The sequence below is a fragment of the Cryptomeria japonica genome, chromosome 1 (assembly GCF_030272615.1).
Source record: "Cryptomeria japonica chromosome 1, Sugi_1.0, whole genome shotgun sequence".
NCBI classification, from domain to species: domain Eukaryota; kingdom Viridiplantae; phylum Streptophyta; class Pinopsida; order Cupressales; family Cupressaceae; genus Cryptomeria; species Cryptomeria japonica.
The window spans coordinates 238,793,678-238,809,173 of record NC_081405.1 but is presented as its reverse complement, the minus strand read 5'-3'; the positions used below and the strand labels follow the sequence as shown (position 1 = coordinate 238,809,173).

The 15,496-nt window shown below is 32.0% G+C and overlaps 1 protein-coding gene across 1 annotated transcript; it reads left to right on the top strand.

Moving 5' to 3' along the window:
* Positions 1-655: 655 nt before the first annotated feature.
* Positions 656-2,759, top strand: LOC131050848 (expansin-like B1). The gene is made up of 5 exons (XM_057985141.2): positions 656-796; positions 1,344-1,450; positions 1,589-1,761; positions 1,914-2,040; positions 2,529-2,759. The coding sequence occupies exons 1-5, from the start codon at positions 682-684 to the stop codon at positions 2,757-2,759; spliced, it is 753 nt and encodes a 250-aa protein (XP_057841124.2). The 5' UTR covers positions 656-681.
* The last annotated feature ends 12,737 nt before the right edge of the window (positions 2,760-15,496 follow it).

Sequence of the window (15,496 nt, the reverse complement as noted above, 5' to 3'; positions counted from 1 at the left end):
AATATATATAGAAATTTTATAAACTAAATCTATCACAAATATACTATTTATCTATATATTTTTATATTAAAACATTCTCATTAAAATGAACATAAGATAAATGAAAAATAATATGAATATATATTAAACAAAGCACACAATATTGGTATTTTCTATTTAGAAGATTACATTTATATTCAATTTGATTTGTTTTTTATATTCATATGTCAAATAAAAAACATGAACATGTTTCTATTAAAAATTTAATTATTTTATATTAGATTAGATTTGATTTTAATAACAACTTTCTATTTTTATAATCTTTTAACTTGAAACATGATTTTAATTAATTGTAACTTTCTATTTTCTAAAGTAAAAAATATTTTTTAGATTTTAAAACAAAAAATCTTATAGAATAACCAATTATCATTTCATAATAACTTTGTGAGTTATCTACAAAATCAGTTAGAATGCATTAATTACATTAAAGAAGAATAATATTAACTCATGTTTAAAGTTTGACGGTTGAATCCATTAATTATATTAAAGGAGAATAATAATTCACGTTTAAAATTTGACGGTCCTTTAACCGTCCTATTAATGTATAAAAGATGTGTTGGAGTTGGGGAAATGTAAGATCTTTTCATTCATAATTCTGATACACATTGAGCTTACTGGTCATACCCTTTCAAACAATAATAAATGGCTCATTCTTCTTGGCCTTTCTCATTCATTATGCTGCTTCTGCTCACACATTTCAATGGTGGTGACTCCATTCCAATCAAATCAAAGGCAACTAATGCAAATCTTACAACAGGTAATATGATCAGAAGCAAATCTGAAACAGTGGAAAAATATTTTTATATTTTCTTTATAGTTTTTCTAGACGTTAGTAATTGGTATTTTTGAAGACTTTGGGACATTTTTAGCCCTTGAAAGTTTGGCCTGTCTTTTAGAACATTGCCAAAGACAGGTTCTTTCAGGACTTCGCCTCCAACTCTTGGAGACCTTTCCAACGAGTTAAACGGCTCGTAATTTCGAGTCCTGTGCAGAAAGTTTTGCCTAGTTAAAGTTAGGACAAAATTTTATATAATTTTTTTGAAATTTTCATAGTTTTAGATTTTATTATGTAAATAAACAAGATGTGACTGTTGGGTTTGGATTCTCAAGGAGTTGTTGGTGACCGTTAGAATCCCTTGGACTGATATATGTTAGATTTAGAAAATGATAAATTTGTTTCAGATATCAACATGAATCCTGCCTAGAAAATGGATGGACTACAATGGAGTTACAAAAAATTTAAAAAGTGGTTTATATTATTCTACAAAGAAATGGAAGTATATTAATGGTAGATTATTTTGCAGAGACTGGTTGGTATAAGCAAGACTTTTGGAAGTACCTTGGTCGAAATGTAACTGAAGTTTCAGACAAAATATACAGAGGAGGATTGGCATGTGGCAGTTGCTTGCAGGTTACAGTCTATATATGAATCAAATAGTTCTGTTTTCTAACTTATTACACTTCTTATGGGTTTCGCAGTTTCAAAGTGAATTCTTCAAATCTTAGATGCTTTCTTTATTTTTCTTATTACTAATGTTGTTATTAACAGGTGAACTGCATCAATCAGACTCATTGCAAAAACAACAGTGTCAATTTGGTTGTGGTGGGTTCTGGTTATGCAGGAGAAAATGATTTTCTGATCAATTGGGATGCCTACAAACAATTGTTCCCTAATGGCACAAGTTTCCAATTGCCAGGGAGTATTGACATTGTTTACAATAGGTGGGCAGAATTCTTCACATTTTCACATATTGTTTGAACTTCTTTTTATGTATCACAAGGCAATAACATTTTTTCTTCCTGAATTTTATGTTAATGAAAACTATTCTAATTTTAATATGCTGAAAGTGAGATATTTTCTTTTTGACAATCAGAGTGCCTTGCCGATATCCTCACCATAACATAACCATTTGGGTGGAAAAAAGTACCCCTTCTTTCATGCAGCTTGTATTTTGGTATGTGGGAGGCAGCAGTGATATAGGTGGAGTTCAACTTAGAGAGGTACATGCACCCATCTATATGATATCTATTCTCTCATTCATTCTTATCTATATATGCATATGCTATTTAGGGTTTCACTTTGGGTCATTCTCTAATGAATGATTGGATGGGATCTATAATGATTTCTACTTTGAATGTTTAGACGAGTGAATGTATCTAATTGGTTGCTAGTTTGTATGTTTAGATTAGTGAACTTTCAGAAAGGATGGGTCCGATGGGTAATGATTCTTAGTTTGCATGTTTAATTCAGTGAATCCTTGAAAGGATGGGATCTTTCTAGTTTGCATGTTTAGACTGCTGAACTCTTAAAATCTATCTATTTGATTGCTGATTTGTCTCCAATGAATGATCGAATGAGATCTGTAATGATTTCTAATTTATGTATTTTTAGTCTAGTGAAATCTATTTTTCTATATTTCAACATATATATGTATTTAAGATTTACTTTAGATGATAATGAAAGTTATCTAATGTAATTCTTATTGCAGGTGGAGGACTTGAAATGGAGAGATTTGCAACTTAGAAATGGTTCTCCTGTGTGGTGGATAAACTTTTGGGATACATATGACCGTTCGCTAGAGGATAATTTTGTTGTTCGTTTTAATGTGAGTGACGGTTCCAGATATGGATGGACCAATGCTTCTAATGCCATACCATTTTCTGATGCAAATGCTTGGTCTTCTGGAGCTAAATATGATTCTGGATTGCAGCTTATTTAGATTTAGAACCCAAAATTATTCATTTGGGGACTTTTTGGGTGCTGGTAATTGGTGGTAATTGAACAACTCTGTAGAATGTCCAAAAGGATTTGGATTTGTTATTAGACTAAATAAACACCTTAGCTAATGCAATATTTTTTCTTTGGTAAGAGTTTGTTATAGTAGCTTTTTATACTGATGTCTTTTGGGATCGTTTTTAGATGAGTGTATTAAATATCTAAATATATTATTTTACAAATGATTTAGTGTAGATATCTTAAATAAATATATTCAAATATTATATATATATGTGCATGTTGTGTGTATTAATTCTAATTTTTTTTCTAATTAAAATTTTTAATGGTGATATGAAGCTCATAGGTCTCATAGATATGAAAAAATGGAGCTTAGATAAATGGGGTTATGAATTAAGTGTACAAAACAATGAATAAGTCATTAATACAAATGTAATGACTTAGTAAAATAGTTATGATAAATTACTTTTATTCACATTTATAAATTAAAAGATTACAAAATGAGAACCCTTGTGACCAAAAACGGTAAGACGCTTTCGTCTAGTTTACTTATGATGTATTATATTCATTGTTGTCCCTCAACTTATGATGTATAATATTCTTTGTTATCCCTCAAAGTGAAGAAGTTATAATGAGCTTGAATAGCCTTGTTCATTGTGCTTCCTAACAATTGGTATTTTCTTACATGTCTTGAGTCATCCACGTTTATATCTATGAAGTTGTACATAGTTGTATGTACAATGTCATGTGTGGAGACACATGTTTAACTTGAGAATTGTGTTGGGTGCAAATGGTATAGATAGAGCATAGAAGTGCTAACTATAATGATATGAGCAATATTTACAAAGGCTAGGCTTGCCTTACAATTGGATTGTTTTGTCATTATTGAGAATCAATGATCCCTATCATGTCTTTAATAAGCTATATAAATTAAATCCACTAAATCTTGTGCCACTTATTTTGACCCACCCATTGCATTTTCTTAGCTACTAAATAGATTATGTGTGAATCTTAAATTGTATACATGTGGTAATTTGAATTATCTTGTCTTGTGTGCCAATTATACAAATTTAAACAATATTGAAAGGATGCTTTCTCAAGAAGATTGTATAATTTTAGTGGGCAATCTAAATAAATAGGAATCTCTCACTATGCGACCTTGAAGAAACTCTCTTTAACCTATATTTTAAACATATAGTAGGATTGAATTAAGATCACTTTAAATGTAAATCATTGTTATATTCTCAAATCCATATCATCATTTTGAAAACATAAAGAAAAAAAAATTGAGCCTAAGTTATTGTGCCATTAGGTTGTCCTCACTTCGCCTTTGACTTGACCCATGATGAGTTGTTGCTTACCAGTTATGATCTAGCTTTATATGTTGAATGCATAATTGACGCATGTTATGTAAAATGAGTCCTTGTTGATGGAGGCTCTGGTATTAATGTTGTATTATATGATGCCCTCCTTAATCTCCATTACATAGATGATGATATCTAAGTCACTATAAATGTCTGAGCTTAAGATTCCCATTTAATAGTGCCTCTAGGAATTGTTAAGTTGTAAATCATCGTGGGCCCAATCTAGTCCACTAATATTTTTTTCATAGAAAGGATCAAAATCATTATATAGTTGCTCTACATGAATCAAAATGACAAGAAGAACCCATTTATAGTTGTTGCAATAAAAGTCAATGTCACAAGTAACAATCCGTCATAGTTGTTGCAAGTGAAATCAACACTTAAGAAATTTTTTTATGATGTACACAAATATAAAATACACATTATAGCTTGAATGGGATTAGATCATCTATTTTAATTTTTAGGCTTGAAAATATAAATTTTACAAACAAACAAAAAAAGAGTATAAGTAATATACATAAATAAATTTACCTCAACTATTTGATTAGTTGTGAGATTCTTCTTAAGATCATTTAGGATTGAAGATGACATTAGAAATCTTTTTGCAATGGACAATAAGTATGAAGTAGAATGTTTTGTGAACAACATTATTGCAACAACAATAGGGAGCTCCAAACGAGCAAATGAATAGGGAGTTTAATGCAACTCGAGTTAGTTGAAAAAGTTAATTGCAGCTCCAACTTCAATTGTTATAGATGGAGTATTTGTAATCATATTGTAATATGAATTTGAGAGTAGTTTGAAAATGTAATTTTTATGATTAATAGAAATAAGAATTTGTCTCTATCTTTGTTTGTGTTTTGTGCATTGCCAATTGATTGGCAAATAAAGCAGTAGCTTTATGTGGACCATGTTTTGAGATTTAAATCTAATAATTGGTATTAGAGCTTTGTCCTTGTTATGTTTTGAGATTTTTTCTATTAGTTGGTATCAAAGAATCGCTCTGTATTTGGTTTTGGGAGTTTAATAAGTGGTATCAAATAATAAAGGCCCCAAGTCTTAAGTGAGTTGGACATTTTTTCTAGGTATTGAAGTTTTGTTGAGTTGAAGACATGGATGGAGAAGACAGTGAGAGTTGGCAGCAACCACCAACATTTAATGGACAAAAATATGATGTCTAGGGAAAGAAAATGAAGACCATTATGGTTGTAAATGATTCATAGGAGCTTATGATCACTGGATTCATAGTTGAGATTGACCCAACTTAGTTTGCAGTCCTCACAAAAAATAGAAGACCTATTTATGAAGGAGACAAGAAGAAAAGATGCAAACACATTGAGTTTGATAGAGGCAACCTTGACAAAGGCAATCTAACTATATGGAGTAGGCTTGGCAAATTTTTCAAACCTATTACAAGGGGACTGATAAAGTCAAATTAGTGAAGATCCAAATGCTTCAAAGAGATTTTGAGACTCCCCAAATAATGGATAATGAGTCCATTTCAGATTTTCACACAAGAGTCTCTAGTTTGGTAAACCAATTGAGGAAAAACAATGAGACAATGGAAGAGAAGATGGTTGTGGAGAAAATCTTTAGAAGTCTACCCTCAAAGTTTGACACAATAGTGATTTCCATTGAAGAGACAAATGTAAACACCTAAAAGTGTCTCATCAATAATGCACTAATTGTTCATCTTTATTGATTAAATAATTTTTTAATTATTAAATTTAGCTAATTATTCTTTCTTTTAAATTAATTTAATCATCATTACTAATTATTCTATTTCTTCCTAATCAATTAATCATTTAACCTCTTCATAACTAATTAGATATTTATTATTTAATTAATTGTAATTTGATTCCTTTAATTAAATAATCTTCATTATTTGATTAAATTCCATTTCTAATGATTAAATAATTTAATCATTAACTAAAATTATTTAATTAACTAATTCATTCCTTTCAAATTTAAAATTTAAAATTCCTCAAATTCTAATTTCATCTAATTTCAATCAAGTGTGTATTTCATTTCATATTTTTGAAAATGCAAATTCAACTCAAATGCAAATGAAATTTGAATTTCATGTCAAATTCCTAGAGTACATGTTGAAAATCTAATTGGCATGAATTTCAAGCTAACTGAACAATCAAATTAGTCAACTAAGCAATCAAATCTGTTAACTCGCCAGTTAACTCTCTAATCGCCTTTTTCAACTCTCAATCAACTTTTTAGAGCATATCAATCAATTCTATTAACAAACTAATGGACACATTCATTTGATCAATCAATCAATCAAATGAGTTCAACTCCCAATCAGTTTTGTCTCAAGCAATCTCCATTGTTGATCGATTATGTTTCAGAATGAATATCAATCATATAATTTTCTCATCCAAAATCTATAAATTTAGCTCAATTCTCTCATTTTCAATAACCACCATCTTCAAAATTGTTGTGTTTAACTTATGCGGGTACTCCAACGCAACACTAAGAGCCACGCCAACATGATGATGAAGGAGAGCAATGGAAGCTAGGAATCAAATCAGTAGAGAGAGTCTTAATTAGATTATTATTCGTTCTATTGATTTTGATTCCATTTCATTGTTGTTTATTGAATTTTCTTAATTAGAATTGAATTCTAGTGGTAATTCATATATTCTGATTAATTATGCATGAAAAAATATAAAAACAATGGTGAACCCGAAATGAAATGACAGTTATTAACCTTTTGATATGTTTTTGTGTTTTTGCAAGCCCTCGATACAGATTTGAGCAGGCGTACCTAGGATTTTGCATTCATACGCACATAATTTCACATCTATAGGTCTACTATTTCACATTCGTTCTTTTCTCATTTCACATTCATTGATCGACTGTGTCACACTTGTTGAAGGTAATGGTATGGTAATATTACTGAGTCATTTTTATTCATTACTCTATCGCCTTCTCGAATTCCAATTAAATTTTTTATTCTGGAAAATTTCCTCATTAATGGCAAGTTATATTTAAAATGCTTTCAACTTGATAGCTCGCACTATGAGATTTAATATTTCAAGTTCCAAATAGGAGGAAGAACATAGCAGGCAACAGAACATTTCCACAAAACCCTAAGAGCATAACTACCACTAAGAGATCAAGAGTACCAGATTGCTTATTTCCAATATTATAACCTTGTCTTAGGTTACACTCAGAAATACCAAACAATACCAGGAACACGATTAAGATTTTAAAATCAATCTAAAAATTAACCTCTGTTTTGGTAGAAATTTCTTTTTCTAACTCTCTATTTTTGTTTCGTATTCGTTGTGTCATTGTGTTGCATGTATTGTGTTAGAATTTTGCATATGTTGTATTAGTATTTTGTATGTGCTAGGTATGTGTTTCGCATTTGTTTAGTTGGGATGTCGCATTAGGATGGTAAAATTAATGATTTTCTATTTCTATGTTTTTCATTCCTACCTGAAATTTTTGTGATATTAATGATTTATCTATGGCAGAGAGAACAGAGACGGTTTGATTTATCAAAGTCTCCAACTAAACTACTAACTTGTGTGATTGCATGGTGTCTCTTGTTTTTAATTCACACTTGAAGTTGGTGCAATAAAATAGACGTGTATGCAAACTCACATTTCAATTTATGCATAAAAATGGACATGGATATATCTTATGTTTAAGATAGCTCACACATTGCTATGTTTAAAAGTAAATGAATTTTTGTCTACCATGTTTGGATCACTTGCTCGCTTTGTAGGGTGGACCCATAGTTGCATAAAGTACCTTTCCACCTGCCTTTGGGGTCTTGGGAGAAAGGTAAAAGTGACAATGACACCCGTTGTTTCTTTATAGTTAAGGGGTATATATATTTGACTAGGGATTTCATCACCCCACGCGGGTATCTCGAATTGGGACACATAGAGGATATCGTCTCTCCTGGTGTGATCTTGAGTGGGTTTTTCGAGCAGCTATATAAATATACTGGTTACATGACTAGAGTTTTGAGTGAATTCGACATATGTGGATGCCTTCTATGCATCGATAAACTCAACTAAAGCCTTAAGTGTCTTACTTTGAGAATCCATTATTGAACTGGGATCCCTTGAAACATTACTAGAAGCCAACTATTTTTAGAAGACCCCCCAAAAAAATCCTTACATTTGATGGTTCAAGGAGTGTAGATCATACCCCTTAGATACATCTCATGTACCCTCAAAGATGAGACAATAAATTCTCTAGTTATAAGATCTTTGGATCTTCGAGGTAAGAGAATTTGGTATGCCTAAGAAGTGAGTGTCATGGTGGGGGAGCCAGCGCTACCAAAATCTCTAGATGTCTATCTTTCTTGAGGTATTCTATTATAGAGGCCCCATCAGATGGTTTCCACTTTCTAGCCTAGTCTTGAAATTGCTTTCAATTTATCTTTAAATCATTCCATGTTTTGGAACAATAAGAGTCAATCGAATCTTGGGATAACTTAGGCCATTTCACATGTGGCTCTAATTTGCAGAGTTTGTAAAAAAATGAATTCATTTGGCCATACTATCTTTGCAATTTGTATTATGTGTTTTCAAAAACTCTTGAAACAAAAAATTGTGCTTAAACAAGATCACATAAACAACAAACTCGATCAACAACAAACTGCAAACAAAATTCTCACAATCGAAACCTTGGTCAAACTCAAAATTCACACAGTCTTATTCACATATTTGCAATCAAAAGTCTGTCCAAAATCTGAGTTGATCCATTTCTTGATATAAATCCCTTGCACAATTCAAAAATCCTAGATCCAATGCCACCATATGCTCATTTTCCAAGCAAACCCACTTCAGAGAGCCTTATTCAAAAACCTTTCTCCTCATGCCAAAATATTGAATCCTTCAAGGAATCCCCCATACATATCTAAAATTGTATCTCATGTCAAGAGGTTAATATAAATTCAGAAGAAACAAAATCCTAGAATAAATCAAAATCAAGAACAAACACTTCCATCCTACCCAATTTTTGATCAAGATCTCACTTTGAATATTATGATGATCCCCTAATCCTATTATATTACATCCAATATGATCCCCTTCCATCTAGAGAACAAAGTGTCATTCCAAATCCCATTCAACACTCACCTCCTAAGCAAGATCGTGATATCTCTTCTATCCCCTCCAATAATCTAATTCAAAATCAAGAGAAAAGAACAAACTCTGATAATCCTCTTCCAAGTCAAGATCAAAGTATCCCTTCTTCTAAATACCAACATTAACATCCCTCTTCATCCTTCAAATCTATCTTGGGTCCTTTTAACCCAAAATCAAATCCTTCCTCCCTTCCATCCCTATTACGACCCTACATCCCTCCATCCACTATTCATATGATCCCTAGCTCACAATTCAATTACCCTATCATTAATCAAGATCAACAAAGGGACACATCTTTGAGCACCTTCCAACCATCTATCTACATCAACCTGTCCAAAAGACTGCCATATTAGTCTTATTAATCCATGAATCTTATTCCCTTTAGATGCAATTCGGATGCCAAGCATAAAATCCATACATCAAAAAATCCACATACATCCAAAGATGAACATGTTCCATCTTAAAGATAAGTAAAAATAAAGAAAATTTTGATCCAAAAGAAAAAAGCAATATCCAAATGGCTACAAAGGCTCATTATGAGAAAATAAAAATAAACAACCATGTGGGTTCCTAAATTGCTCATAAAAGCAATTTGTTCCAAAAATAAATAAAAGGATTAGAAAAATCAAATTTAATGTGGATTCCCATAAGAGCATTGTGTCCCAAAGAAAAATCAAAATTGGCATCCAGACTTGCTATTCCAAAAGCTTCTTTCAATCATTCATCTACACATCTCCCCCATTCCAAATTTATTCTTCCATCACTTCCTTCAACCATTTTGGGTCCTTATGTCCTGAAATCAATATCCACTCCATCAAAATATCAATTTCCAAAATCTACTTGTACTCCATCACCCCTCAAGGTGTGTGCCAATGTTGATCTTGAAGACATTTCCATCTATCATTGCACAAATCTTCCAACATCCTATCTATTATCCAACACCTATTTTCCATCCTTTCATCCCTCACATTCAATCCTTTGCATACATATTTCATCTGTGAAATAGGCATTTGTGTCATTTGGTCACACACTTGCCCACACTCAATCTTATGTTTAGTCCATTTTCTATATATATGTATTCATGAAACTCTTTAGAATCTAAGGTTGCTCCTCTTTAACATTATCTTTTGGTTGGGATGCACCTTCACAGGTTTTACACATATCTCTTTAGAATATCCTAATTCAAAAATACAAAAAAATCGTTACATGGTGAAAACCTGGCAAACAGGCGCTTTGTGACACAAAAAAATTGAAAAATCAAAAAAAGTAAAGAGAAATAAATTCATCCAATGGGGAAAACCACTTTGGTGGCACCCTAGGCAAGTACCATGGTGAAAACTAGGTTACTGGCGCCATGTGTAGAGACATTGCTCCTCCCTCCTTCAAGATTCAATCTCATCCTTTCACTTTTGCACACACTCACAGCCTATCCATCCATAATAAACTTATCCAATCCCATCATGGCTTGTTATTAATCAACCTAAGATTGGTTGGCCGTTCATAATAACCCTTCCCTTTGCACCCTTTCCTTCCATAATAAATCAAGTCCAATATGCAATTGGGGCAAAATCCTAAGTCTAGTGGTGGAAGTGGTATCCTAAGCATCGCATGTTTTGAGAAGCATTGTCTTTTCATTCCTCCTTTTTACACACAATCCCCAATAAAAGGTCATTTGCATCGCCAATCCACAACAAAGTTCCATTCTTCTTCACAATAAAGTATTAGTTTCATGGATCCAGTCAGTTTTAGATGAGACACAAGCAGCAGTGGGTTTTCAACAATTAAATCTTTCAGTAGACTTTGGCAACAACACAGTTTTCAACATGATCTGTCCTTTATCGGGATGACAACATGGTGACCAAATCAAACATGTTAACATATGTGGTAAGAAACACAAATAACTTGAAGATTTAATTGTCTGTTGGTGTCAAGTCTTTGTTTTCTTTTGATTTCATCTTTTGGTGACATGTCTTTTAGCTTTTTCCAGGATGTCTCTAACTAGAGATTATATCTCCAGGATGTCTTTGACAAGAAAGGCAAGGATGGGATATGTTCACCTATTGTTTTGATGTTTGTGGATTGTCTCTTAGTAATGCTATGACTTGTCCAAGGATATGAGGATGTTGTGAGTCTAGTGTGAACTGGGGCATTCCTTGTTTGTGCCTATCTGATCTCCATGAAAACGGGTATAATGACTTTCTGGGTCAAACCTATACCTCGCTTGTCATAACATATTTTTCATAATAAAGCTCAATGATGATAAAGCAAAAGAAGCTCTTCAACTTCCATATCTTCTACCTTCCATCCCCCTTTCATGATTTACCTCCATCATCCTTCTTGAGTTCGTGTAGCCTACTATCACATGACTGAGTATAATGACACGCCAAAAATATCTGCATTTCATATAGTTTGCACCTCCACACATAATCACATGATAGCATATCTCATTTCATACATACATATAGATATCACAATCGCATCACATCTTGTATACATCATTGGGCTAGTATCTACATTTGCATATAAAAACAGAAAAAGAACAAAAGCATATTGCATTTCATCATGTACATATTTGCATCCATATCATAAGCATCATAAAATCATCATAAAGCATATAGAAGCATCACATAGGAGCACATGCATATAGTTGTCGCAAGAATGAGTCATCTCATATATATATATATAATAAAGTGTCATGATACAATAATGTCAAAAAATCATATGGCTACAAAATCAACCAAAGGTGTCTACATCATCATACAAAAACATATACAACCTGGATCATCTCGTTTGTCCCCTCTTGTAGACCCTACTGGACCATCTTTTCATCAAAGAAATTAACACTCTTGTTTTTGCCCAAATCTTAGGCATATACATAATGTGTCTCAATCCCATCGCTTTGATCGTGACGTGGTCCTCAACAATCAAATATGTTTGTAATTGTTGTGTCATAGGGAATCGCTCTCTAGACTCAATCTGGGGTAAGCACTCCTACATCCAATCAAATCAATCATGACAATCCTAGTGGTACTCATGTTCATCATTTATAGTATTGTTTAACTTCTCCTATCCTAACCTAGTGGTACCTATGCCTATCACATGGTGTTGCTCATCAAGCCCTCTATCCTAGTGCTTATGTTTATCACATGGCGCTACATCCTAGTGTATATGTTTATCACATTGCACTATATCCTATCTTGCTAGAGCACTCATCGGATTTTATCAATTCGACATCTTATCCTACACTCAACTTAGCAAACCTACCTATTTTTAGGGCACTTGTTGAGTGAATCCTCTCAGCAGCTTATCCAATTGGCAACGTATCTTTATCATAGAATTATCAATTCTAGCCTTGTTTTCAGTTGTCTTCCCTAGGGAATCTATTGAGTGAATCCTCTCAGCATCTTATCCAATTGATAGCGTATGTTCATCACAAAACTATCAATTTTGGCCTTTTGAGACAAAGACACGATTTTTTTTATTCCTCTTGAGTCAGTTTTTTTCCTACGTGACCTTGGCATCCTATCTGGTCAGTCCTTTCTAGCCTTTCTTTCTTATCAAGAGATTGTTTGTGATCTTTTCAAACTTATTCATCCAATCTCTCAAGGGGGCATATCACTCCCCTCTTAAGACAACTTTGTATCAGTTCATCTTATCTTCTTTTAAATAACGCGACAAGTTGCATCGTCTCAAAGAGGGGCAAAATGAAGACACCTAAAATTGTCCTATCTAATTAAATAAATATTTTTATTTATTTAATTATTTTATCCTAATTCTTTTATTAATTAAATAAATCTTTATTTATTTAATTAATCCATTAATCCTCTTCTAAGCCTTTTCTCATTTAAATAAATACTTTAGTCCTTTTCCTAAATTAAATAAATATTTAATTTATTTAAGTGGTCCCACTTCTTCTATTAATTAAATAAATCTTTATTTATTTAATTAATTCATTAGCCTTTTCTACCCATGACACATGTCATTCATCTCTTAATTCTTCTCTCACCTACCCTCTTTATCATTTTATTATTTCTTCTACCTACCCTTTAATCCTAGCTGACCATTTATCTTTACACCTCTTAATCTTATCCCTCCATTTCCTATAGTGTCTTCTATATAAGAGGATACTCTCCTTCATTATCAACCCTAATCAGCTAAATTGTCTAATTTTCCTAATCAGCTAATGAGCGCACTAATTATGCAATCAAGCCTTTTTGCGATGAAGCTATCAACCACATTTCCATTCTTTGTTGAGCTCTTGTGCACACATAAAATCTCAGAGCAAACATATCAAGCAAGATCAATGGAGAAAGGAAGACAATGGAGATTGAAACCCTACTAGACATGTGAATAGTAATATTGCTTTATTTTTGCTGATTTACATGATCTTAGGTATCTCTATTGGTATTGGTGAATGTTTCATTGTAGAATCTAGATTGTTTGTGGTTGAATCTTTATGGTTTTACAATAGTTCATTATTCACTTTTCACCATACACAGCTACTATAATAGGAATATATTTATACTTTAGCTAAAGAGGGGGCCATGGTTTTCCATCTATTTCTTCTCTAAGTTACAACTCCATATTCAATGGAGAGAGCATAGCTAAGCATTTATTTTCTATCACTTATCAAACCTACCCGACTAGTGTTGATGTAACCAATTCGTTAACATTTTTTAGTGGAATAATTATTTGTACCTCTCACATAGATTAATATTCTTTTGGTAGCACATTGATGAGACTCGTATGGTTCCTACATGAACTTTCTAATAAGGATCACTACATATATAATATTAATTTTATTTATAGTGAGGTGTATGATACTGTTGACTAGACTTTTGTACAAAGTGGCATCCACATTTGATCTTGTATCTTCCTCGTTCAATTTCTCACCAAGTGCTAAGTGAGTTACAATTTCCATGTATGTTGTCAATATGAACTTTTTAAATAAATCTATTGTATACTTGGAATGAAAAATGAATACCTTTCTATTATTGTTGTAGTTCCACACCAAGAATATAATAGATGAGGCTAACATTTGATATTTCAAATTGAAATCTTATGTCTACCCAAAATTGAACATATAACATCACCAACATAAATGCAAATAATGAGAATTTCATCATAAAATGTTTGATATTAATGCTCACTCTTAGTCACTTCTATTGAAATTCTACCTCAAGAAATAACTATTTTAAAATCTTTGCATTCTAAGTATAATGAGCTCTCTTCATTTTGTAAACCAATTGTGTTTGTTTGTAGTTTCATAGCTAATGGATTATTCTGCATATAATTTGTCATCTATATAACCATTAAGAAAGAATGATTTTACATTCATCTATATTGCTTGTATTGTACAATAATTGTTAACATAATATTAATGGTAACAAGTGTTACAATTGGAGTGATTATTTCTAAATAATCTACTCTATCTATTTGTGCAAATCCTTTGGCCTAATGTTGCCTTGTAAAAAAAATTGAACTATTAACATAATATTTCACTTTATAATTCCAATTGAAAAAAATCACCTTATAATTGCATCTTCATTTATAGAATTAATCTATGATTTCTCTTTTACTAGTTCTTCAGACGTAGAGGGATGGACTTGGATTTAAAACCAAATAAAATAGACAAGAACTAGTTCATATTACTACTCCCTTAATAAATTTTGTATCTTTTGTAAAGATCCTGGACTTGATGCTTGACTTTAACTATCACTTTGCTTGTGCTATTAGGAGAGCTTGGTAAACTTGAGCTTGGAGAAGTTCTTGAACATGAGTTTCCACCATCTAGCATAAAATTTGACTTAAGCTTGTGGGGGAGAAGACAAAATCGTCATTTTTTATGTCCATTAGTAGTAGTATTTTTTTCCAGTGTACACCTTTTTGCCACTACCATACCCACCTCATCAAAAACCATATCTTGACTTGCAATTCATTGCTTTGTGTCAAGATTAAAAAATGTATACCCTATACTTGTATTATAATTTACCTGACATAGAAACAAAGCTAATATTCAACATCCAATGTCTTCCACTTTTTAACTAAAATATTCTCATATGCAAGAAAACCAAATTATATATATAAAAAAGTGCCACAAAATGATTATGATCACTCCAATATTCCTTAAGAGTGGTGTTCTACAATAAATTGTATATTGTTGATTACACTTCATAAGGTTGTTTGAATACAATGTACTTCATAATTTCTTTTGAAGAGTTGTGTTTTGTTTCACT